At 38.3% G+C, this 25,698-nt stretch overlaps 2 protein-coding genes across 3 annotated transcripts in view; both read right to left on the bottom strand.

Annotated features, from left to right (window-relative positions):
* LOC103711791 (TATA-binding protein-associated factor BTAF1) overlaps window positions 1-4,518 on the bottom strand; it is a 64,253-nt gene extending 59,735 nt beyond the window's left edge. The window contains exon 1 of the mRNA XM_008798074.4: window positions 4,389-4,518. The gene's annotated coding sequence lies outside the window, so the exon portion shown is untranslated. The remainder of the gene's footprint in view (window positions 1-4,388) is intronic.
* Window positions 4,519-8,331: 3,813 nt separating this feature from the next.
* On the bottom strand, window positions 8,332-24,028 carry LOC103711780 (subtilisin-like serine-protease S). 2 transcript variants are annotated; one of them, XM_039116008.1, is made up of 19 exons: window positions 22,662-24,028; window positions 22,413-22,571; window positions 22,151-22,330; window positions 21,877-22,070; window positions 19,277-19,376; window positions 18,592-19,208; window positions 17,349-18,402; window positions 17,029-17,241; window positions 16,503-16,569; window positions 13,199-13,293; window positions 13,002-13,099; window positions 12,762-12,920; window positions 11,590-11,701; window positions 10,949-11,492; window positions 10,746-10,840; window positions 10,426-10,668; window positions 10,221-10,335; window positions 9,915-10,101; window positions 8,332-9,248 (listed from the first exon to the last, which is right to left on the bottom strand). In XM_039116008.1, the coding sequence occupies exons 10-19, from the start codon at window positions 13,276-13,278 to the stop codon at window positions 8,689-8,691; spliced, it is 2,193 nt and encodes a 730-aa protein (XP_038971936.1). In that variant the 5' UTR covers window positions 13,279-13,293; window positions 16,503-16,569; window positions 17,029-17,241; window positions 17,349-18,402; window positions 18,592-19,208; window positions 19,277-19,376; window positions 21,877-22,070; window positions 22,151-22,330; window positions 22,413-22,571; window positions 22,662-24,028; the 3' UTR covers window positions 8,332-8,688. The 2 variants fall into 2 exon arrangements, with proteins under 2 accessions (XP_038971936.1, XP_008796284.1); XM_008798062.3 differs by lacking the exons at window positions 16,503-16,569; window positions 17,029-17,241; window positions 17,349-18,402; ... (4 more) ...; window positions 22,413-22,571; window positions 22,662-24,028 and adding an exon at window positions 13,422-14,154.
* Window positions 24,029-25,698: the final 1,670 nt, after the last annotated feature.

Genomic DNA, 25,698 nt, shown 5'->3' with positions numbered 1-25,698 from the left:
TGTATAAACAAAAAAAATGCCAGTGTCGAGTTAGGCTATCTTTGGATTATAAGCTTTCTGCAAGCATTAATGCGTACATACCATACATTCAAATATCATAAACTCATACATATATACATATATATGCATGTAAATATGCATACACAAACTGATGTACATGTGCGTATGTGCATTCATATATTTAACTAATGTATTATATATAAAAACATATAAATATGCATTAATATGTATAAATTCATGTTTAATATGCATTAACATATATATATATATATACATAGTTCGGTTTAAAAGCATACAAAGATACATATACATATACATTAACTTATAATGTATTATATATAATACATATAAATATGCATTTAAATATGCCTCTTATATACCTTTGTATACATACATAAATACGTATACATTAGTTTATATGGAAACTTCTAATTTATTAAAAATAAAATACATATACCTATATGCACAAACATCTGTATATACTCTGGTAAATCTTGACTACAAAATTCATATCCAAACATCTTTTTCTTGTACCATGAAGTATAAAAAATACTCTTTCCCCAATAGTCCAAAATTTTTGGGTATTCAAACACCCCTCAAGAACCATGTATCTTCAAATACAAAAGTAAGCAAGGTAATTCAACAAGGGCAATTTGAGAGGAAGGGCAGAAAATGTAGCGCTTAAAAGCTAGGATCCTGCATCCAGAAAATAGCATCTGCAAGACCTCGCTCTTACACTTAACTTCTAAGCATCCAACTACCAACATGTCTTCGTCAAGGCATCATTCCGAGAGAAAAAAAAAAGATATTGATCAAATTAAACCTTAGATATCTTTATTCTTATATCAAACCTCCAATCCATTTATGATGCGATTCTTCACAATGCAACAGCCAGATGACTATTTTTTTTCGTGGCACACAATAATACTCTATATAATGGTTTCCTCGGTGCATCCATATCCTAAATTTTATGGTCTCGATCTCTAGCATCCAAACTCACTCCCACATCTCCTCTTAATCCATGAAACCAATCATCAAAGAGGAAAGTTGTGAATTCAATTCTCAAATGAAATGAGGTGAAAAACATTTCAAAAACAAAGGTTTTTCCACGGTGGATAGATGCAAAAGGTTGCATTCGATATTCTAAATCTATGCAGCAAATAACAGGACACAGAACAAAGTCAAGTTATCAAATCTCATAGTGGTCTTGGTAACATACTTTTGAAAACGAGAGAGCCGCTTTTTCCTACAAGATTGGAATGGCTTTTGTGGTATTAATAATAAGCTAATGCAGAATAAATAGGGAAAACACAGGAGAAAAGAGCACATGATACAGAATTAAGGGATAGAAAACAACAAAATCATACATGTTATTCTTGTTGCTAAAAGAAACAAACAATTGATATATATAAATGCTTTTAGTTTTTAATAAATTGTTTACATCTATTGAACTATCACAAAGGAGTGACTATCAGGCCAGAAAATTTTAAAGGATGTTCTTTTTGACATTTTTGGTGGATAGTTGAGAAAGGGGCCTTGGGTGGAAAATTGAGGGGTATGAATCAAAAATTAAAGAACTTGAAATGTTTTGGAAGGCAGTCGAGATATACAGCGCACTTTCGGCACATGAGGCACATAATTTGGATATTTTTGAGGTAAACAGATACAAAAAATATAATAGTAGTAGTAGTAGTAGCAGCAGCAGCAGCAACAACATGAATAACAATAACAACAGACAATCGCTTCTTACACTCAGCACTTAATACATGCTAGAAATAATTATAATGTCATTGACGAATGACAATACATGCACCCTGACCATAACATGAATCCAACCACCAAAAGACGAAACACCCATTGCTTGCACAAGCTTGCAGAAGAGTGGACCACATATGCAGCTGCATAATACTAAGAAAACCTCAAATACAATCGAATAGCAAAGTGGGGCCACATTTGCAACCACATAACTCCAAATAAACCACCTGTTCAACCCTTATACAGTTTGAATAACCACTTATCAGGAATGTGACGAAGTCAAGGACTGCACCCACAAATGCGGCCACATACACCACTTTTTAAAAAATTAAGGTTAACAATTTGTAACAGGAACAAATGTAACCTAGTGAGAGTGATGATCTAAAATAGCACTTGTAGAGATAGGCTCAATTAGAGTATGGACTCTTGGAGTTTGTCTACAATATGGAGAATAGGTTGGGACAAGAGCTTTTTTAAGTAATCCCAATTTAAGGTTAGATATGGGATATAGGCTACAATCTGGTAGTGCTAGTGATGTGACTTGATCGCTTACGCTTCTATAAATAGGAAAAAAAAGATATACATTTTTCAAGGAAAGAGTTGGCCAACAAAAGACTAAAGACATGTTAGTTAAGGACATCTCTTGACTAGTCGTGACCAATGACATGGATGAAGAAGCAGAAGACTACCCCCACCCCCCTTCACATGACATTAAAATCTCCACCAATGTTGTAGCAACAACACTAGGACACAGACGAAAGAGCATTATGTGTAATGAGGAGAAAGAAATCAGTGTTGTATTCTCATTCATTTTAGAATGACTCTTTGGGTTTCCTAACTCATGACTATTATTTAAGAAGAACATTGGAAATCAGGTGAAAGGGTACCATGTATAAAATTAGGAGGAAGAAACCATTAATGGTTCTCTTATTCATTGTAGGATGACTTCTTGGGTTTGTGAAAGGATAATTATAACATAAGACATTCATTAGAAAAGAATGGACAAAGCTTCTTAATTATACTATAACAAGTTAACAACTATACTATAAACAAGTGTAAGGAGGTTTGGCAAAGTTTTCGGACACATTTTGACGTTCTAGAATGTCATTGCAATGCTTTAGATACTGTAAGGTTGTCTTTCCTACCCTCAGATCCCTAAGACCAATTTGGCAGTTGCTATTCAACTAATTTGCCTTGTTGAAACATTATTTTTAAAGTAAATTTTGACATATCTCCAATCACATATATAAGCATAAAACGCAGCTTCTAATGAGAAAATAGCATTTCCAGTGCCACATTCATGGGGCCCTAAGATAGATTTCAAATAAACCATGGTTCCACCAAGTCAATATATGAAATGAGTTTCATGAGGTCTAACACGTGGCAAAAAATGAATTCCCTTTCTAAATGGTGTTACTGAAATGCTTCCCTGGTCAGCCTAGAGTTCAACCCATAAATGGAGCCCAAGCTTTGGTTAAGGATCAGATTGGAGCACAAAATATAATGTGGAAACACCTTGTGGTTTTTCATGATTCCAGGTGGGTGATTCAATATCATCTAACCTAGCAAAAAAGAGGTATAGCTTCGCTTTACAGATACAATAAGCCAGCAAAGGATTTCAATAAAATTTTTCGAATGATGATTGCAAAATGCAGAAGCAATGACAGCAAGAATGGCAAGGTCATAGTATCGGATGCCTCTATATTGGGCACACAAACTACCTACAAACAATACAAGGACGCCTGGTAGAGAGAATATCTCGTAAAGCATTTTGGCTCCAACATGAAACAATTGCAAGGAGCGAATAGTATCAAAGGCACCACGAATGGACTGGCAGCCACATGCTTTCATCGCTTTGACAAGAAAACACCCACCAGGCAAGCTAACAAGGAATGAAATTAGCATGCATCCAGGTATCCCATGGTTAAGCAAAGTAAGCAAGCTATCTTTCTATCAAGAACCTCTTCTGAGAATGGTCCATTGTAATTTTCAAGAATCTTTTTCTCCTCCTTTCCTTTTCTTTTTCTTTAGTGCTTCCATCAGATACTGGAGCAGAACCAATTTGGAATCGATATGCAAAAAAATATCTGATCGTTTAACATTTTCTTGATAAGTCATCAAGATTTACAAAATGCTCTTCAATCTTCTAGAGCCTACGGTTCTCTATCATCAAAAAAAAAGGGGTGGGGGGCCTGGATCATCTGATAACTAACTCAAACTCATCAATGATCTGCAAAGAATCGACATAAACCAGTAAACCAATGAAAATTACATAATTCACCGTCAAGAATATTGACATAAAACATAACTGCTGACTACATAACCATTTTTCACGCATACAATCCTTTTGTCCACCGACCGTAAACACTAAACCCTAGAAGCAAAGATGGAACCCTAAATCCCAACGCCCGTGCAAGAACCGCTTCAGCCAAGGTCTTTCTATTCATACCAAAACGAAAAAAATCAAAACCCTAACGCAATCTTTGCCCATCGCCGATGCTCCGCACTATAACTTCGAGATCAGAGACGAGAACCGGGCCATACCTAGAGGTTCCCCGTCTCGGGCATCGGCGATTTGCAGGGTTCAAACGATTCAAAAGGGTAAGAAAAAAAGATCGAGGGAGAGCGCTTACCAAAGATGGCTGCCGGTGTCCGGAGGCTGCCGGCGGCGGAGGGAAGCGGAGAAGGAGGGAGGCGGGGGAGGGGTGGGACTGGACGCGGACCGTCCAAATCGAGAGATGGGGGAGGGTTGGGGAGGGGGCGAAAGGGGGATTCATGGTGGTATAAATAAAGATGCAGGCATATCTGAGATGTGGGGGAAGACCAGTGAGGAACCAGTCGGAACCCCCCGCGCTATGCGCGGGAGGGGCGTAACCTACTCACGGGCGCCGCGGTCCAGATAGTTCTGGGTCCGGTCCGGATCCAGGTCCTGGTCCGGCTCAGCCGACAATGAACTAAAACAAGCTGATGCATGGAAATAAACGAGCTGGTGCATGGAAATGAACCAAAATTATACCTAGCTATTTTAGAATAAAATAGAATGGAATAGAATAATATAATACAATATAATATTATAATAGTTAATTGTACATTATATTTTAGTGATGCATGCGGCTCGTTTGGTTCGCGGAAAAAGAATGAAAAAAAAGTATGGTCAACGGAAAAGTGATTAGATGCTTTTTGTTTGGTTAAAGTTTTCAAAGAAAAGAGACGGAAAAGTTGTCTTTCCATGGAAATATAATTTCCATATTTCATGAAAAAGTCTTTTCCGTGAGAAACATGAAAAAGTTACTTTTTCATTAACTGAAAATCACTCCATTTTTATTTTTTTCTAAAAAATCCTGTGAGCATTAAAGATGCATTAAAGACCTAATTTTTATTAAAAGTATAATAGAAATTACCATGACTTTTCCAAAAAAGTGAATGGTCAACAAAAACATAAGCACTCTGAAAATCTATTACTTTTTCATGATTAACCAAACATGCCAAAAGAACTTTTCTAGATATCCTTTTCTTAGATATCTACTTTTCAGAAATCATATTTTTAGAAAAAAAATGCTTTCTGCGAACCAAACGAGCCATAAGAGAGAACAGAGTTTCAATAATACGTGGCTGCTATCTTGGACCACATGACTTGTAGCCCACCTCGAACATGGACCGAAACAAGATGCCTAGTGGCTGGTTAGGCCCAATTTGCATCTCTGGCATTAGACGTCCTAGCCGTCTGCCTCACGTGACCGCATAATTGGCCCATTAGTGTACGAAACTGCACTCAATCGCATCAAACTACGTTGGGCTGTGCTAATATTTTTTTTTGAGGTAAAAAGGTTATTTTGATAATTAAATGAACTTTATTCTTCTTTGCTGATTTTTAACATAACAAAAGTTATGTTCTGATGGGTCTTTATAATGTAATAAAAGCATTACTTCTAATTACAATGCCTGTTTTTAAATTGAGTTTTTTTTCCTCTAATAATATGGGATCTATAGAGAACACAATCTAATGGAGTGCTAAGAAAACTCACCCAGCAATCTACCATCACCTTGAGTTCAAAGGCTAAGCATGTTGATGGGTTGAACAAGCCCGTTATCATTGCCATTCCATCCTCCCATACAGTCCCCTAATAAGTTTTTAACTTTCCATGTTTTCGTGTGTTTTGGCCATTGAAATCTTATCTACAGGTAATTCTTTGTAGAATGGGAAGAAGAGAAAGAAGAGAGAGACTAGGGGTTCTAGAGAGGAGGAGAGAAACAGTTTATTGTACCCAAACATGAAGAAGACATGGAGAAAAGAGCAATTCTAGAGGGAGCATAGTTGTGCATGGTTGTGCACTTCATGTGCTTGATGATATATTTATGTTGATATTTCATCCGTTTTTTCTGTAGTCCTTGATCAAGTTTTTGCATGTTGTTGCACAAATTCAGAACTATTCATGCCGAGGTATGTTTCGCTGCAATTTTTGTGATCAACAGAGATCATATTTCAAGACCCCTACCTCGCTGTCTGACAACTGTTGGTCTTGGGCTTGAGTCTTCACTGATGCATCTCCAAGCATTTGGATTTCGATAATTATCTTTTTTAATATATGTAAACCTCCCAAACCTCGTTGCAGAACCAGTTTATATGTGGTGTCCAAAATTAACTCATGAATGGCAACTGCTTTTGCGGAAAAAATTACCATCAGTACTTTTTCATAATTCATTTTAAAATAGAACTAGTGCACATGTTACTACCTTCTCTTTTTTTTAATTAGTTTTGAAATACAATATAGCAATGTAATAAATTATAATAGGTAGAAGAACTTAATAGCCAGATTTTTGTTATACATTAAGTAATAAACTTTAGTGGATGTCATGTAAAAATTTTTTTTATTAATATCGACGCCATTAATATTGGCATCAGCCTCACGTGATGCACTACGGAACTTGAGTATTCATAAAAAAACTTCTATCATTATTATTGGCATCAGCCTCACGTGATGCACAAGATGAGTTTTTTACCTTTTTCTATTATTTTTGAAAGACAATATAACAATATACTTTTTAATAATAAAAAAATAATGGTCGCACTTTTTTTAATCATCTGCACTGGGAAAAAATAGCATTTCTCAAACTATACAATTTCTTTTAAGAAAAAATTAATGCACATATATTGAGCTTTAAAAAAAAATAGTTAAAAAAATGATACAATGAAAATAATAGCTGTTGTTGACATTAAAACCAACTATTATAACACCAAGTAGTGTGCTACAAGAGATTCATTTATCAAAAAAAGAAATTTATTTATCAAGCGAGGAGGTATAAATATTTTATAAATTTATTAAAAGTAATAAAATTTTAATGAATATGATCGGTTCTCACCAAGAATAAGAACGTTGCTTACCGAATATTATCATTTTAAATATATATGATAGACTATCCAAAGCAAAAAATAAATAAATAAATAAAAATCCTACTTATTATGGAATATAAAATGTTTGTATTAATAATATTATTAATACAAACATTCACATTGGCAATGGGGAGCTTATTTTAGTTATATATAATGGATAGTAGTTATATTTTGTAGATGGATCAACCCGTTTTCTTTTCACAATTTTGGACTCGATTGCAAAGGTTTTGGTCGTTTTGTCCAACTCCAGGCGGAAATATGCATTGAATGAAGCCATGGCTGTTGTAAATTTGTAATATCGTACAACCCGTGCTTCAAGACCTTGATATTTAAGACAAATTCTTGTTCCCTTTTTCACCGTGTCCAAGAAATCCTTCTAATTTCCGGGTCCAATCCGTCGATTGTCACGGGCTTCTTGCCGCATGGCACGAACGACAGCGTTGAGCTGGGGCTGCCGCCGTATAGATTTATTCTTTGTCTAAAGAATCGAGTGAGCTGGGGCTGGCTCCAGATGTTTGACAAAATGACAACTTAAGTCAGGTCAAACGAACCATTATATATATGTATATATAATTTTACAGGCCCCTAGAGATCCTTCATGAGTCTTAAAAATCTACGGTTTATTCCATTGGCATGAAGAGTATTATTTAATTTTTTTTCTCTGCCTGTTGTTTTGAATGCTTCGTAGTTGTATCAAGTTTAATTTTTGATTCCTGCTAAAAAAAATCTCACCTGGCTTGATCAATTGAAATGATAGAGAAGAATACATAAGACTTGATCAAGGGAAGCATGGTCCTTCTATTATTTTGGGTTTAATAACCCAACTAAGATATAATGTCTTTTTGTTATTATTTTTTATGATTACTAAACATGCAGCATGGTGGCCTATATGTGTACATACCACAGTGAAAAAGCTTTTCCCAAGACATAGAAAGAAGAAAGCTTCAAAAAATATTCCTTACAGAAAAAATGGAATATTTGAAAGTTGCATTAAAAAGAGGTGAGATTATACAGTTTCAGAATATCTCCTAACTCTTCCAAACCTATTTTTGATCTGGCAGAGATGAGATTGTACCATTTCAGCCTGGAGTCTATTTCAGAGAGAGAGGATTCTTCTCTATGGAAGTCATAGTCATTAATAAATTTCCATACAGGCAATAACAGAAGACCAAGGGGCCACTATCTCGATTAGAACTGCATATTATCAGACATTCATTTTTATGCAGATATTACTTGAATTCAAGGAATATAAATGTCAATACAGCTTACTTTTGGTAATGTAGGAAAATACAGATAAAAGCCATACTGAGTGGATCAGAACATATGGATGATATACACTCAACTGCACCCAAATATTCTTTTGATTCTAGAGTTCAAGACTTGCAATCCCAGAACTTTGTTTGCTCTCTTGTTGTATCAACACTAGTCAGGAACCACTTCCACATGAGAAACACTGTATCGTCGCCTTATATTTTTTTCTTCTCTTCTTGTTACTGCAAGGATCCCCAAGCCAAGGAAAAATGATCTAAGGGACCAACTCATCATAACAAGCCTGTGTTAGAAGAAGATACTCTGACTACCAATGGGCTTGTTACATGGAATTTTTTAGACTTCCATGATAATGATCCAAACACATAGTCCTTCGATGGAACAACAGCCCTAAAATTCACTGTAAAGTTTATCTTCTGATCATAGCTTTTAAAAATGAGAACTTCAGGAATCACAGTTACATTGATGCCAGTCGGTGGAGACACTACAGCTCGATAGACAGATCGGGGTTGCCCTACATTTGTCACGGTTCGGGTGATGGAGTAGCTACTCTTAAGATCTGGTACTGTAATTGATGGATAATTCAGGTTAGAAGCTATTGGTGAAGGTCTAATGCAGACACTGTTGTCTCCTGTTATTTGCTGCAAAGACTTGTCATCATAACCAACTGAACATAAGAAAGCCTTGTAATCTGCAGCTTGTGCATCATAGATAAGACCAGGATCAAGGAGTCCTGAGGGATCTGGAAAGCCCGAGCCATAATCAAATGGGTTTGCTGCTCTTCCATCAGGATCTGCTGTTATGACATTGCCATTCCTATCCAACATAGTTGCTGCATCGACTCAATTATATGAGATGCTTGAGGAAAAGATGAGCAGCCATATTAAGAAAGGGAAAATCTAGCTTCAATTTCTCAATCTCCTCCTCTATACTCCTATTGTTGTTTTCATTGTAGAAAGGATTATTTCAGTCGGTTGGAAAATTTTGTTCTAACACATAGATTCAAGTATGTAGATGCTTTATTTTTTGAGAAAGCCATTTTTTTCTTTGATAAAAAGAACCCAATCTATTGATGCATGGCCAAGTACTTAATATGACCACCAACTTAGATAAATTTACACATTCAAAGCTCCGGTAAGACAAAACTGCTGCATCATAAGAGTTGCCATCAGTCTAAAAAACCTACAGCTTTATTCAATAGCTAAAATTTTATCTCCGAATGAGAAAAATATGGGAAAATTAGTGTTAAAACTCGACCTAAGTATCATAAAAGTGAAGGAAGAATCATGACAGGTACAGCTTTTTAGATATAAATATTTTCAATTTCCTAAATATTGAAGCAGTGAACCTTGAGCCTCAGCTTCAACATAACTTAAAGATAATGATCCATGATGTGTGATTTTAAAAAGCTCAATCTGGACTTATCAGTTTAAATATTCTGCTAACCAAGACTTCTGAAAAAGCATTTTCAAAATGATTAATTGAGTTGAGTTCCAACCTGATGTCATTATTGCAGACTTTATCGCTGAAGGAGACCATGCTGGGTGTACAGCTTTGATCAAAGCCACAAGTCCTGTTACGTGGGGACATGACATAGAAGTTCCAGAGACAATGTTATAGTTCATCTTCTTATCTGCAGGAGACCAAGCTGCTAAGATATTCAGTCCTGGAGCTGTGATGTCAGGCTACAAAAAAATATTCACAGTAAAAAGGAGCGGTCGGTCAACATTCATCCTTTCAAGTCCAGAAACAATTGGTTTTGAAATTTAGCAGTCAAAGGCTATCATGGAACAAAGCTACAAACCTTCAAAATCTCTGGTGTCAAGTAATTGGGACCTTTGGAAGAAAATGCTACCACCCGAGGAGCTGGTCTAGATCCTATTATGGTCTTTGCAGGCAAAATAAGTGATCTTGGTTTCCTGAAAACAGTTTCAGAGAGCAACTAATGTCGAAAAAGGGGAATGCTTTTATGAAGTTGAATCTGAACATGTGAGAAGCCCGCATCAAACCTTGTTTGGTTGACATAAGATAAGATTCTTGCAGCATCTGCCCTTCCAACAGAAGCTGCAGGGATCGCAAAAGGAACTGCAACATCACTCTCTGCTTCATCTATCAGAATCATTCCCACACCTCCAGCTTTCTTCACCACCAGACTCTTCGCTAGCCTTGATTCAGATGGGCTGCCGGAATGGCGACAAATAAGAACCTTCCCTCTGGCCTTTGTTTTATTCAAGGAGCTATCCAAGCAGAAACTGAAAAGAAAGAAATTATATCAGCATTACCATATTTTACTGTTTAATCACCCATTACTAATTACACTTTTCTTCACCTTGATTGATATGGAGTGAAGTATCCCTGACTGGTTTCAGCAGCCGAGATGATTCTTGCTGATGCTTTCATTTTGAAGGTATTTAAGCTTTCACCCTATCCATGCAGGACAAAAAACTCTCAGAATATTTTAGTGTCAATATTAACTTGTGTTCATGGATTCAGTCATTAAAGCACATTAGAATGCAACAACAGTTCATGTACCATCAATTTCTTTTTACCACCAAGTAAGATGTGCGAAGCGAATTCCCGGTCTGTCGAGCTGGCAGCTACAGTGAGCATCCATGGTGCAAGATTAGTTGCAGAGCCTCGAATTCCAGCATTTCCAGCTGAAGAAACAACCAGAATATCATGTCTAGCAGCGTGGAATGAACCCACAGAGATTGCATCACTGAAATAATCTCGCTGTGGAGAATTGGGGCCTAATGACACAGATATTATGTCTACTCCATCTCTAATTGCATCATCGAATGCTGCTAGTAAGTCTGCATCGTAACAGCCGGCATCCCAACAGGACTTGTAGATTGCAATCCTGGCCATTGGTGCCCCTCCTCGAGCACCACCAGCCCCCAGGCCATTATAATTCATGTTCTTAACATGTCGACCGGCGGCAATTGAGGCTGTGTGACTACCATGGCCAGAGCTGTCCCTAGGAGACTTCACAGTCATATCTGAATTGATGGGGAGTTCACTGCTTCCTTCTTCTGCTTCATATCCATTCAGATAGTACCTTGCTCCAATTATTTTTCTGTGAGAATAGATAGGAAGATTGAGAAATAAAGAGGGCTCATTAGATTGAGTACTTCATAGCTGGCATCTGAAGTTGTGCAAGTGTAAACACATACTTGTTGCAGGAGAAATTTGTGAATGAATCTCCCATTTGGCATTTCCCTTTCCATCTCGAAGGCACCGGGGGCATCCCGTGATCACTGAAACTGGGGGATTCTGGCCATATTCCTGGAGGATGCTCATGAATCAACATATTTATGAAGGAAAAGCATTCATGTTGGATCCGTGGCACAATTTTATCACATCAGATTCTTGTTAGATCCTATCTGTTAATGGTTTTTTAATATACTGAGACTGTTTGCAATTATAAAAATCTGTTTAAGACCAGTTTTGTCATAAATTCAGTGATTCTATATGAAACTAATATTGAGCCAATATATATTAAAAAAGAAAATGAGCCAATATATGCATAAGTCAACAAGCTCCCTAGAATCAAACAAATTAAACAGAAAGGAACAGCCTTTTTTTTCAGATATCAAACCATTGCAGAAGAAGCTACAAATTGTTATTGTATCCTAGTTTCTTGACTGAGTTAACTCCTCTCTCTAGGGAGGGGAAGAAGTAGTTGATCAGATTTAGCATAATGAGTAGCAAAACAAGAGTTACCTAAGGACTAAACAATGCGATGATATTATTTTTTATGCAGAACACATCAGATCCGTTCAGATATAGATCACAAATGCATATTATTTATCAATTCATACAAATCAACGGAAAATCATTGAAAGGAACTAGAGATTTTAGAGAAACAGAAACTTATAAGTTAAATAATAGATGGGCATAATTAGGGCCATTAAAGTAATAGTTTAAAGTTGAGAAAGTTGAGAAAGTAATAAATCATGTCATGTTCTGCTCAAATAGTAAAGCTTGTTATATGTTCACAATATATATGTTACATGCTCTCCTACAAAGAAATATGCATTCAATCAGAAGTCGTTCATGTTCCTTTTTTGAGTTGAGGGTTTCTACCCCTTCAATATTCACAAGGAACACCAGGAAGATTTTATTACAATAATCTTGGGTTGTCATGGGTTCGAATAACCGATGTAAGATATATTGAACAGATAACATCACTTTTCTTTCCTCATCACATGTTCTGCTCGAGAACAAACCACATCATGCCAAGAAACAGAGCTCTCTTGGGAATCACTCAAAAAAATCAACACATTCAGTTAAAGAACAGGATACAACAGCATTAGAAATGCAAATTTAAGTACTAAAACCTCACCAGTGTCAATAAATCCAATGATAACATTCTCCTGATTCTTGGTAGAGAATCCCGGGATCTCCATCGCCTCATTGGTTGCAAGGCCCATGAAATCCCATGAATGTGTTGTATGCAAACTTCTCTTAAGGTTTGGAAACACCGAGACCACACTCGGCATCGCTACAAGACCAGAAGTCGAACAACAAACCAATCCAATAAAGATACTATAAACATCTCAAAAATTAAAAATTTGTAGCATACCAGCAATGTCACAAGCTTGTTCTTTGCTCAACTTCGCAGCGAATCCTCTGAAACCATTACTATAACTATAGACGTGCGACGCCTGGGCTTTCTCCAAGCTGTTGAACGACCAAACCAATTCTTTCAACAAAACAAACATATAGAGAAGAACCATATCGAGCAAACTCTGTAAGAGATGGAGATAGCCTCGGTCTGACCTTCCTCCATGAACAGCCGCGAGCATTTGGTGGTTTTGCCTCAAAATCTCATCAGGACTGTCACTGCTTTTGCTGCCCATATAAACAACATGCACCTGAAAAGAAAACAAAAGATCAATGAATCCAAATATCAGGGAGAAGTAAAGAGTAAGGAGTCTAAAAATAAATACAAAACCCAGAAACAAAGAAAAAAAAACTTCAAACAATCACTAGAATAACTCACCTGAGCAGTATAACATAAGCTTATCTCAGCTAGTATTACAGAGAGGAGCACATAAGGATTACAACTACAAAGAGCCATTTCTATGTAGAGAGAGAGAGAGGGGGAGGATACTGGGATTTATCAAGTAAGAAGGATGGAGAGGGGAGATGGAGGATGTTTTTGGGAAGCTGCTAACCGACCACTAGGTCCACTATGTGACCTTCCCACCTATATCCCGGATATGACCGTTAAGGGATCTTTTTTAAGGAAGCAATTAAAAAAAAAAAAAAAAAAAAGAACAGGGCGCAGAGTAAAGGGGTTGATGTCATGTTACAACTCATGGCATCTCTTCCTTTCTTTTGAGAGACAGAGGCATCTCCCATACATCTGTGATAAAACAATGATGCCCTTTTGGTTCTTGTTTAAAGACAGAACAAGTTTTGTTGAGATACAGAAGGAATGAGATGAGAAGAGAGATTTATTTGAAATTTGAAATGCTAGTTAGCAGTTGCATTTCAGGCTCAGAGCATGTGTCCTTGGCCTAATGGCAGAATGAAGTCTTACCACATGGCTAAGTTTTCTAATTGGCTGATATTTTGAGAGTCCTTAGACAGGTTGGTACATTAGATTAATCATTTGCAAATCCTGCACTATAATGAATCTTGGCATCATGGAAAGAGAATAAGTTCACTTGTCAATAAAGCCGGAAAATGTTTATGAATTTATATAACTAATTTTAGACTTTTAAGTTAAATGGATGATCACTGCCATCCAAACTTGCTCTCTCATAGAGAGGTAGTAATTACTTGGAACCTTCCAATTAACGGTCATCATTAGGGAGTGTTCGCAAGGGTAGTTACCTGTTGGGTTATCGATGATTGGAATTCTATATCAACCATACCTGCTTTAGTAGTCATATTAATTTACAGCTCGATCGTAATTGGAATGAGGTTATTTCACTACAAAATTTTGTTTATTTATTTAATTCTATTAACAAGTTAAGAAGAATGAAGTCACAAATCATCTGAGATCCTTATATGTGACTAAATCTAACATTATAGCAACATGGTTCCAATATGTGAACAATGAGTTTTGTTTGTAAGCATTGACCTCCTTGACTAAATGTCTGAACAAGTTTCACTTAAATCTTTTCAGTTGAATCACTAAACAATGGAACAATCAGTTAATGTCAAAGCATCATCTTTCTGGTCTAGAATGCCATCTCTGTCACTTGCAAAAGGCATAGAACAATGATGCATGTGTTAGTAGAAATCGAACCTTTTATTTTGTTGGACATGTAGTTATATAACAACAGTATCATGGTCGAAATATTAATTACATCAATGGCAGTGAGAGCTTGATTCAAGGAGGGGGACTGCACGCGGTGGGTATGGTGGGAGACATCAGACATCCCTGGAAATTACCCATGTACGGCGTCGCAACAAAATCTTAGAAAATCCCCATCCATTTTTTCAGAGAAGAGAGAATCTTGCTTAAGATACACTTAAATAAGCAGTGCACTGCAACCCCTTCCTGCCTATGGTAAAATAATATTTTCACTTTGGTCTGCCATGGGAGCTGTTCAAGGCCGAGTAAAGTTCGTTCTTTTTGGGGATTTAAAGGGTAAAGTTTTTCCTAAGCCTTTATTTTAAAGTGAGGGGTGCTATTGCTTTCACAAAGTGGAGATGAGTGTGATCCCCACTTGGTTTTACCAAAGTTTGGTAGGCCACAGGCTTTGTCCATGTCACAAGCGTTCCAAAGATATTTGCTGAATTAACTTCTGATTGATTCTATTATTTAAGCATGTCAAGCTTGAGATTTATGTTTGTCCAGCCAAACTAACTTAAGCTTGCTCCTTAAGAGAGAGAGAGAGAGAGAGAGAGAGAGGGAAAGAGAACCCTTAATAACACTTGGTTAGCACAAGCTCCACATCACAAAGCCCACGAATAATTAGCAGAGATTCAGGATGGGAAAAATTGAGTGGATATTTGTGAAAAAATGTTCTGAATAATTGCATATTTGGAGGACTTGGCCTTCGAAAGAAACCAGCTGTTCAAGTTAAAACTTGCTCCCGTCCTGCACATTGAACTAGCTGTTCCAATGTAAATACTATCTCTTTTTATCTTTCTATTTGGCTGGGGAATTTGTCCGAAAACATTAAAATTTATCATGCGCGATTAGGCTACTTTAGTGGAGATGATGCAATGGCAAACAATTTAGCAACATTTTTCCCCTCCTTTTTTTTTGTCAGGGACCAATATCCGAGTCATCGTACAGTCCCACGTGAAACCATTCAAAGGTAATTTTCCATGCACAATCTGCTCATCCTAGCCTTGGCCTAGTAAAGCTCTTATGGTGCCATTTGTTGGACCATGCTCCATTTGGTAGACCTTTTAATATCATTATCAGCCTTTTTAGGTAGAGATGACAATGCTTAACCCGACTCTATTTAACTTAATTCAACTTGCTCTAGATCAGGTTAGGTTGCTTCTTTAATTAAATGATCAGGTTCAAGTTGGAGTTTTGACCTATTTAAGCAAAATGTCGTAACAGCTCCAATCCAACCCAATTGCCATCCCTATTTTCAGAGAAAGCTCAGCTTTGGTTGGGTTTCCAACATTTGGTGTTGGCTACATAAAATGGGCTAACTCACTTCAAAGGCACATCAAGGAGCGACCAGGCAACACTGGTTAGAGCTAATCAATTTGTTGGTTATCCTTGATTTTCTTTTTGACCTACAAAGATCACGTTCCCCTTTGGTGGAACATAATGGCCACAAAGTGATGCTCAATGTCCCTTATCCTACTTTACTGAGGTATAAAGTCATAATTGCGCAAGCCTTGGAAGGCATCCTTTACTAAGCTTTTCATACAACAGTGAGTTGATCCCTAAGGTAAGAAATGATCACACACATCGCATCTGGGAGGGTGCCTTAGCTGGCTCTTCCCACCCAAAACTTCTTTTTTAAGGCACCACAAATTGATGGTGCAGCGATTCGCCTTGGATTTTCTGACATCATGGCGAGAGGAAAGTATATGATATGACATGAAAGAATAGCATAGCTGATTTGGGCTGCCAGAAAAGAGGCCTTCAGCAGCTTACCTCACTCTGTGACAGGAGGAGATGGAAGCCATGAACCAAGGTGAAGTGCACCCCACCATGCTTAAACCTGCAGGGGATAAGGAGAATTGCTGGAATGAAATTTTTAACACCTTGAGTACTTCTTATTCTATTGTTTCTTCCCTTTATATGACTCTGCCTTCTTTAAGTTAGGATACTCAGATGAGGTGCTAGTGAGCCTGTCAGGAGAGTCTTGATGATGGTATCAGGAGACCTATGATCGAGCCCTTCACCAGGGCTGCAAGGCTCCATGAGTATTAGAGGAGACCTCAAGGCCTCATCTAGATGGTACATAAACAAACCTTTTGTGATAAAGTTGTGTTATTGGCTTTTCATATTGGCCCTATGAAACCATCATATTTCTCACCGTGTAGGTAATGTTCCCTAGATGTTATTCTTCACGAGGAAACAAGTGGAGATGTGTCAAAGGGCAATACCGTATGTTGCCTAGGTGCTGCCCTTTGACACAACCCCTCTTTCTTTGGTTATGACATTTAGAAAGGCTGACCTTCGTAGATTTTACTAGTTGCATCCAAGGATGAAGAGCAATATACTTGAACACATCCTATAAGCAGGTCTCACACCAGGGAAAGAAACCTTGAAGAAAACATGGTCTCAGAGAAAGAGGTGGCCAGTTCCTCTACCATACTCAACCATGAATGTGCCGCACCGATGGTGTTGGATGTTGCACTCCCTGTGCTTTGCCACTTGGCGAATCAACCTAAAAAAACAAGATGGTGATGCTTGCTATGCATTTCCAGCAAAAAGTTGATCACGGGTAAAGAAGCTGAGAGAAAATACGATTTAATTCAAATCTAGGAAACTTACCTTTTCTTGGAACTGATATGGATAAACACCAGAGCTTGCATGTTTTGATACTGATGCAGGGGTTCGAGACTGTTCAAATTTCGAACCAGTAATATTTTTGAACCGAAAATATCAAAGGCATTCAAGGAAAAGGACACCACCTGATCAACAGTAAGCATCCAACCTAAATATAGAGATAAGCCAATAACTACAAGGATGAAAGCTACATTAAGACAATAAGCTAAATCACAAGGTTTTTGCAGCTAGCAAGCTTAGGTCTCGCTATTACAATTACATAGTACAGACAGAATAATAAAAATATTCACTGCAATCTAAAAGTTACAACCATCGGACCTTCATGAACCATCCATCCTATTATTACAATGGGAACTCTGAAAAAAAAAGTTGCTAAAAAACGGGGTACCAGAGGAACAATATACTGATTGATTTGAAAGATAAATTGCAGGCACATGAATCATATTATTGCTATTATTATGGATGTAAACAACACATTAATTAAGCATCTGTCCAAATCAAATGATGATAGGTATCAACATTCTGAATCTCAATTGCAAACTAAAGGAGCAAACTATAGAAATGAGAACACTCCAAATGAAAAGGCTTAATGAGTAGTGCACAAAAGAATGGCTGCCATTGATCTATTGGTAACACCTCTCCTGACCTCTATAGCGCGTAACTAACAAATATATATAAATATGTGTAAATATATAAATATGCTCAAAAGCCAAATTGTGGAGGCTGGAAACTGAAAGAGATGTAGTTGCCTGCCCAAAACAATGCAAGTACCAGTAGAGTTGTCAGGAGCACCCACATCCATGTACTCATCTTTCTCTTACCCCTGTTACGGAGGGGCATGGGAAGAGGTTGTATCTTATTATAATGCTTTGCAGCTATCAATGGCCTTGAAGGCCTCTTTGAAGCAGTTACTGATCGGCCCCCAGATTCCGGAGCATTTTCAGGCAGACTACCATCGGCAGCAGACGCACCATCTTCAACACCTTCATTTGTTGTGTCTGACTTGGCTGATACTTTCTTTTCTCCTTCTTTAATTCTTCTGCAGAAAAATCCATGTTGCTACTGTTTAGTGACAAATGATGTGAAATCTATCTCAAAAATGCCAAGTACATCCCAATGTCTATGCGGCAAAAAAGAGGGCTACATTTGAAGATACCGCGTGAAGTTTTTAAATTTCAGAACTCCCTTAACAGCAGTAAAAAACCAGAAAGAAAGAAAAAGAAAAAACCTTTTCTTGGAGCTCAGCTTCCTTCTGTGCTCGATATTCAGCTCGGGCTTGGGCCTTCTCAGCTTTACGCCTCTTCCTTTCCTCAGCCTCCTTGGCTTTGGGCCTTCTGCTCCAATCGCAACCGTTCCTTCATCTCAGCTTCAGCCCTTTTCTTTCTCAACTCCTCTTCCTTCCTAGCCAACTCCTCTGCCTTCCTTGCCTGTTCCTCTTCCTCTTTTGTTCGACTCTTCTCTTTTGGAGCAGTTTCTACCTCTTCTCTGTCAGAAACTGCAGCCATGATGGTTTCTTTTGGCATAGGTTTCATAGATTTTTTGGATTTGGAAGAATGATTTGTTTGTGCTGTTTGCAAGGCTGGAAATGACTCCTCTTTAGGAGGAGCCAGTGTGGCCCAAATTTCCTGGTTTTGCTTCTGAAGCTCCAATGGCTACGGGTGGGTTATTTGAGGCAAAGCTTGAGCTTTTGTCTATGGTAGTACGTAGTGCGGGTGGCTCCTCATCTGGGCCAAGCGATCTTCCATCCAATGTCCTCAATCTCCTCAATGTGCTGTTCTTGTTGGATTTCATATACTGCATGCGAAATTCATCATTGTTGTTCCACAGCTCCATAATTTTTTCCACCTGTCAAGCAGATCATTAGGAACTGCTATGTTGCGACTTGTTGATCTGAAGTTCAAACATGCATTCACCTGTTTGCTGCAATGCAACTGCAGACCCTCTCGATCGCCGGAAGTTATAAAGTTCGCTTGCAGCTCTCTGATCATTCTTGTACATATGAAAGTATTTGCTCTGCATACAGATGCAATAAATCATAATCATTTCATAGAAAGTAACATGGAAACCATTATAGTCCATTTTATTGAGAATGGTTATTTATCTATGGTATTCCTAGAAAACATGAGAGGTTGCACGGTCTCTGGCAGAGTAATTCTCCTGCACTTGAAAGATAAAGCTATTGCAGATGAAAAAGGCATGCCCTGTTAACAGTTAAAATTTTCACCATACAGGAAAAACAAAATTCACCATTTCATTACAGTACAAAGCACAGAACGGTTAAGGAAGTGACTTTCTAAAACTCAAAATCTCAATATGCAGTGTGGGTCTGCTTCTGTGATTGATATAGATTAGCATTAATTCACTAGTATATGTTTGATGGTTTTGAGCAAAAACAAATAAACAAAATTAGCAGGGAAAAACAAGATATAAAGGGAAAAATCTAAAGAAAGATCAGAAAAACAAAAATACATTGCTGATTTCTTACTGATATGTGAACCAGAAGCCTATAACCAAAATTCAAAAAAATAAAAAGATGTGCTGATAGTGATGAAAATGGAGGAAATATCAAATTAGAATATGCAAATGCAATCATAATTTCACCATGATTTTCATAATAATTGAACCCAAGCTAGCAGATTGGGTTGCAATATTATCAACAGGTAACAAAGGGTATCAAGTCATCAGCATGCAGACGTGTGTCCACAAACATGCACAAGGTGGGGTGGCTGGGCTGATTCAGTCAAGTCCATTTGCACTTTCATCTGCGTGCTACACTCAACCACATTTCATCTTCTGAATCTATTGGCAATGTAACTTCAAGTCAAATGGGGGATACCAATAATTAACTGCCTCCCTCAATTAAATAAGCCCCTAAATTTTTTTCATTGTCCGGTAAGGTGTGCTATTTAAGTAATCGTACTTTATTGCCTTGCCATGTGCTAGATCAATGACTCATAAAAAGTTGTATAAGAACTAAACAATGAGAAGTTTTGTATTAAAACGCAATATGCATCTAGATATCAGTGCAGTGAATGCATGAAATGTCTAAAGAGCCTTCAGCCACAAAGAGCATGAGCATCTCTGGGACCAATTGAGCGGAAAAGTTACAAGGAACCGAAGAGTATGAGACCATTTGATAGCATCTACAGCAAGACCCAAAATAGACATCATTCATGATCATCAAACTTTGCTTTTTTAAGGCGTCATTACAGGCAACACTAAAATCATCAACAAAGAATTGATTATATGACAATTTCCATATTGTTTAGAGACAGGAACAACCTCTCACAATTCAAAACATGGTTCTACCAAGTTCTAATTGTTTACCATTTTATGATTGATTTTACTGAAACCCAGTTTTTATCAGTATGCCAAGCTAGCAGTTAATTAATATATGATAAAAAATTGCAATATATCTACTGATAATATGAACCAGACCAAGGGCTTGAGATGTTCAACACTGCTCTACATACAGGGAATCCTACTCCAGCAAAAGTTAACATGTGGTATTAAGCAAAATAATAGAAATTTATTTTCAGACAAAGTACAAGATCAAAGAAAGATATAAATAGTTAAGTAAAGTAAGTCGAGGAATGGCACACTTGTTATATATAATTAATAATAAGTTAACACTCAAGGGAACGTAGCACGAAAACCTGACTTGGAAAATAATGAAAGAAATGCTGGATAGAAAAGGAACTAATTCTGCCTTATTTCTAGAGCCATATGTGTGGTTCTTTTGGCTCGAATTTATACTATCTTAAGGTCTGATTGGTTGTTTGTAAAGTTTCATACAACAAACAATCATAAAACCTGATATTCTGTAAAACAGTTTTTATTTGAAAAAAAAAGGAAATAGGTTCATACAACAAACAATCATAAAACCTGATATTCTGTAAAACAGTTTTTATTTGAAAAAAAAAGGAAATAGGAGACCAGTTTTTCAATGAACCAATTTTTCAGATTTAATGACCTGGCAGATTTTACAAAACCGGATTTTTATAAAGTTAGCAATCAAGCATTTTTCACAAAAACCATTCATTTTGGGTATCCTCTGAACCCATTTTTATAAAACTTGGTATCCAGACAACTCCTTAGTATCTCTATTCATCTTACAAAATAAGTGCCCAAATATACTCATTCAGTGGACTGTTTTTTTTTTTTTTTTTTTTTTTTTTTTAATACCATGCTAGCTTCGAAGTTTACAGTTCTGCCTTAGGAAGCAAAGTCGAAATTCAAAATTATAAACAGAATGAAATCAAGAATACTATAGGTATCTCTTCTGCAGTCTATGAAGGTATCTCCTCTCCAAAATATGTAATATGAAAGAAAAGACTTATGACTGAAAGAAAATACCCTTCAGAATCACAACTTGTATGTGAGATCTTGAAAGAGGAAATATTAAATCGATGGAAACAGAAGTAGACCATTTAATCAAGCTCGCATTATATTGTCTAAATATAGACAACTTGACAAAGACCATTGAGAATTCTAAAGTAAGAAGATAGCACACCTTCGCCATCGACTCATTTTTGAGATACCTCCAGTGTCCATATGCTTTTTGACGAATCTCATCAGCTGTTCTAAATTGTTCTTGTACATCCCTCAAATGTTGGACTTCAACATCATATTCTTTCCGCACCGCTTTTCCCTTTGTTTCTGCTTCTGATAGATCAGCTTTAAGGGAATCCAATCCTTTTTTAAAGTCTACAAACAACCAACGAAAAGTCTGAGTACATCAAACATAGTAATAAAATAACGAGAAATCACATTTGCAGATAATATACCTTGAAGCGCTCTTCAGTCTGGTCTCTTTGGTCAAATGCCATATCAATCTCTGACTTCGGGCCCATAATGGAAGATAGCTGTTCACGATGGTGTCTCAGCTGTTTAATATTATGCAGATGTTGTTTTTCTTCTTTCAAGCCCATGGTCGAATGCTGAAATTCATGGTCCATTGCTTCTATCTACATACATAAGGAACACAAGGATGAAGAGATTAAAAGACGTGAAAGTGAAAATTGGTTTTGAATTAGAAGAAAACCGTACCTTACTATCAATTTCTTCAATCGAGGTTGCATTCTTTAACTTGTTAAGTATTGACTGGACAGATTCTATTTCTTGTCGCTTAGCATTAAATGCAGCTCTTGCAGCTCTCTCTTTTGCTTTTGCAGTTTCTAGCTTTTCTCGGTATTCATTACAAATTGCCTGAAAAAAATGTGACAGTTCAAGCATAAGTGGACAAAAATGAAATAACAAATTCAAAAGAATAGCATGATATCTCTAAGCATTCACTACCTTTTTCTTTTGAACTGCAACACCAATAGAATCCCTGCTTCGCGTCTTCTCTTCTAGTTCTAATTGAGCATGCTTTATTTGCGCCCATAGCTCATCATCAGTGAATCTAGGGACTCTAATAATGTAACATGGCTGCCATTTGACCACCTGTGTATCCACCTTCTCTCCTCAACAGATGTCCCACTAGGATCCTCTGGTGAAGCCTGGATCTCTTTGACAGTTTCAACTTCCTTATGAATAGGTTCTTCATCATCATCCTTACCTATAGCTTGGTTACCTTTAACAGCGCTGGCCAAACATTCACCAACTTCTGCAGAGTCATTTTCAATCCCAGGTTCTGATTTCCTTGCAACAGCATGATTAGTAGAAACATCTTTCTCAATTTCCACATCATTGCAAACTTTAGTCTCTAGCAAAAATGTATCATTATTGGAACAAACGACAACGTTTTCAGCTTCAACTTCACTCTTAGCATATGCATTTATTAGTTCTGGTTCTAGATCCGCATCACTGACAGGACCTGATGGTCAGGCTCATCTGCACTGTGTATGCCTGTTTCAGCGTCTGGGGGCCGGTTTCAACATTTCAGCAGATTTATTTTCACTTCGACTTCTTTTCATCAATTCCTGGTCACCAACATGACACACACTTGAGTTTTTCGAACTTTCTGGATCAGCACTTGATTCAGCTTCTTTCACCACGCCATCAAGGCGACAGATAGAGCTGGCTTCATGACTTTCAGGAGATTCACCGCTGTCTGCTGTTTGCAACTTGGTCTTGCATTGGCCTTCAGATGCCATTGCATTTTCAGCTGAGCATTCATCTGCTGGACCCTCTTCACATTTGACAGCCTCACTTTCATGCTCAAGAGAAGAGACTCAAATGTTGCGGTCTCCTGACTACGCTCTCGCTTCCGTTTTTCTCTCCATCAACAATTGCTTCTGGTTCAGCTTGGTCGCCAGCCTCTGCAGCAGTCTTAGTCTCAGCTTTCTTCCACATAACAACTACTTCCAATTGCTCTTGTGCTTCTTATCTGTCGCACTGGGGTCCTGTGTCTCCACTGCAACAGCTGATTCAGCTTCCACTCGATCACCAGTGCCTCTGGTGGCAGTCAAGTGTCCTGCTTTTCTACTTCACAGTCTCCACCACTTGCTTGTCTTCTACGTGAGTAACTGATTCCAATTAGCTTGGCGGTCGGTCTCTGTAACTACGGTCTCAGGCTCTTGCCTTTCTTCAACTTCAACAGTGAATTCTGATCTAATTTGGTCATCAGTCTCTGTCGTTGCAAGCATCTCTTTATCAACTGATTCTGGTTCTACTGGAGCTCGAATCTATAGCGACAGTTCTCCTTCTGTTTCTTCTAATTCTACATCTTGTTAGCAACCATTATTACTCTCTGAGTACCTTGATCATTAAGCTTCTCTGCTCTCCTGACCTCCCGTGCAGTATTGTCTCAGATTCCATCTTTCCTCCTTCGCATCACTAAGCCGCCACATCTTCCGACTCCCACCGTTCTGAATTCACAGCAGAATCAACACCTCTGACCCTCCCTTCTCTCCATCGTTCCTTATCTCGGCCGCCCTCCCCGCCGAGGGCCCAATGGCGGCGGCCCGCCGCCGCTCTCTCGCCTTCACCGCTCACTCCCACCCAGATCGAGATCCCTCTCCGCCGATCCGAATCCTCGTTCACTCACGACGAGCCCTCGCTCTAATCCCCTCGCTCTCTCCCCGTCCGACGTCCATGCCGCTGTAATCTTCTTTGCCCTTCGATCGCTCCACACCATCCACCACCGCCTTCCCTCGAATCCACTCTGCCCGTCGCATCCATTACACTCCTTCTATCCGCCATTGGTCAACCAGATCGAACAACGCAAAAATCACCCGAAAACCGGGAAAAAAAACACGACGGCGGAATCGAAGCGGAAAAGATCAAGTGAAACATCAGATCTTCAAGATCAGAGTACTTACGGTCCGGTCGATGCGGTGACCGGCGACGCCGCCTCCCCGCGAAATCGAACCCGGAGATTCGAATTCAAGATCCCACGCCGATCGAGCTTAGCCGGTCAAAACCAATCAACCGCTTCCTTCTCTCCCGTCCTCCTCTTTCTCTCCTCAAATTATCTGGTTAGGATTGAAGGGACGGATCGAGATCGAAATCGATACGAGAGAGAGAGAGAGAGAGAGAAGAGCCGGGGAGATTTAAAAGATGGAGCTGTTATCGTTGAATACGACGAACAGTTCAAGATATTTATTCATTCCTTTTTCTCAATACTATATTTATAATGGCTTTTTTGTGATAAGTCTTGACTACCATTCCATTTTAACGTTAAAAACCTTTTTATAGCAGGGGATAGATTAGTAATGGCGAGGTGGGAATCGGTTTCGGCGATATTTCTCGCGTCTCCGTGTCCCGAAGCCGGATTGATGGCGGTGGATCCGGTCCACCGTCACTACGTCGGGCACGCCATCGTGCCGCTGAATCGTGCTGTGGCCCAACACGTGGCTCCGCCGTCTGTTCGTGTTCGTTGTGCGGGGAACCGTTTATACCCTTGCACGAGTGTAATACACAGCGGTTTGGAGTTCGTCTGCGTAGACACGAATATCGAGTCTGAGTGTATTAGGTGGCTGGGAGAGAGTGAGCTCTTTTTGCGCTGTGTAGTGGATCTCAGTGGGTAGAAAAAATAGCTTGTTAGCTTTCTGGAAGGGGGAATGTTGGAAGGTTGCTCTTTCCTTCTAGATGGTGGTGGGGATGGGTGGCAGCCATGGTTGGCATAAATGCACTACTTCATGACACATGGCTTCATGCTTGCTCTCCCACACTTCCTACCATAGGGAGAGAGATGAGGATTTATCCCCTACAAGGAGTTCTTACCTTGTAAAAAAAGTATAATAGTAATAAGAGATTGTACCATCATGTTAGTAGCTACATAGACTGTCATGTGTCCATTTCAGGGTCAAGTAGCTACCTCTTAGGTGGAACCTAGGTCAAATTATGTTACATTTTCCATTTTAGTCCAACATGTTTTTCTTTAGGTTTA

The sequence above is a fragment of the Phoenix dactylifera genome, unplaced genomic scaffold, assembly GCF_009389715.1.
Source record: "Phoenix dactylifera cultivar Barhee BC4 unplaced genomic scaffold, palm_55x_up_171113_PBpolish2nd_filt_p 000046F, whole genome shotgun sequence".
Taxonomy (NCBI): domain Eukaryota; kingdom Viridiplantae; phylum Streptophyta; class Magnoliopsida; order Arecales; family Arecaceae; genus Phoenix; species Phoenix dactylifera.
Note: the sequence above shows the minus strand (reverse complement) of the source record. Positions and strands in the feature narration are given on the sequence as shown.

What these genes read in the sequence shown, in the direction of transcription:
- LOC103711780 (XM_008798062.3), bottom strand. Translation starts at nt 13,499, where the DNA reads ATGGCTCTTTGTAGTTGTAATCCTTATGTGCTCCTCTCTGTAATACTA. An exon ending in ACAAATTTCTCCTGCAACAA is followed by an intron (nt 11,493 to 11,589) that starts GTATGTGTTTAC and finishes CTATTCTCACAG; the next exon opens with AAAAATAATTGGAGCAAGGT. An exon ending in GTCTGCAATAATGACATCAG is followed by an intron (nt 9,249 to 9,914) that starts GTTGGAACTCAA and finishes GAGTCGATGCAG; the next exon opens with CAACTATGTTGGATAGGAAT.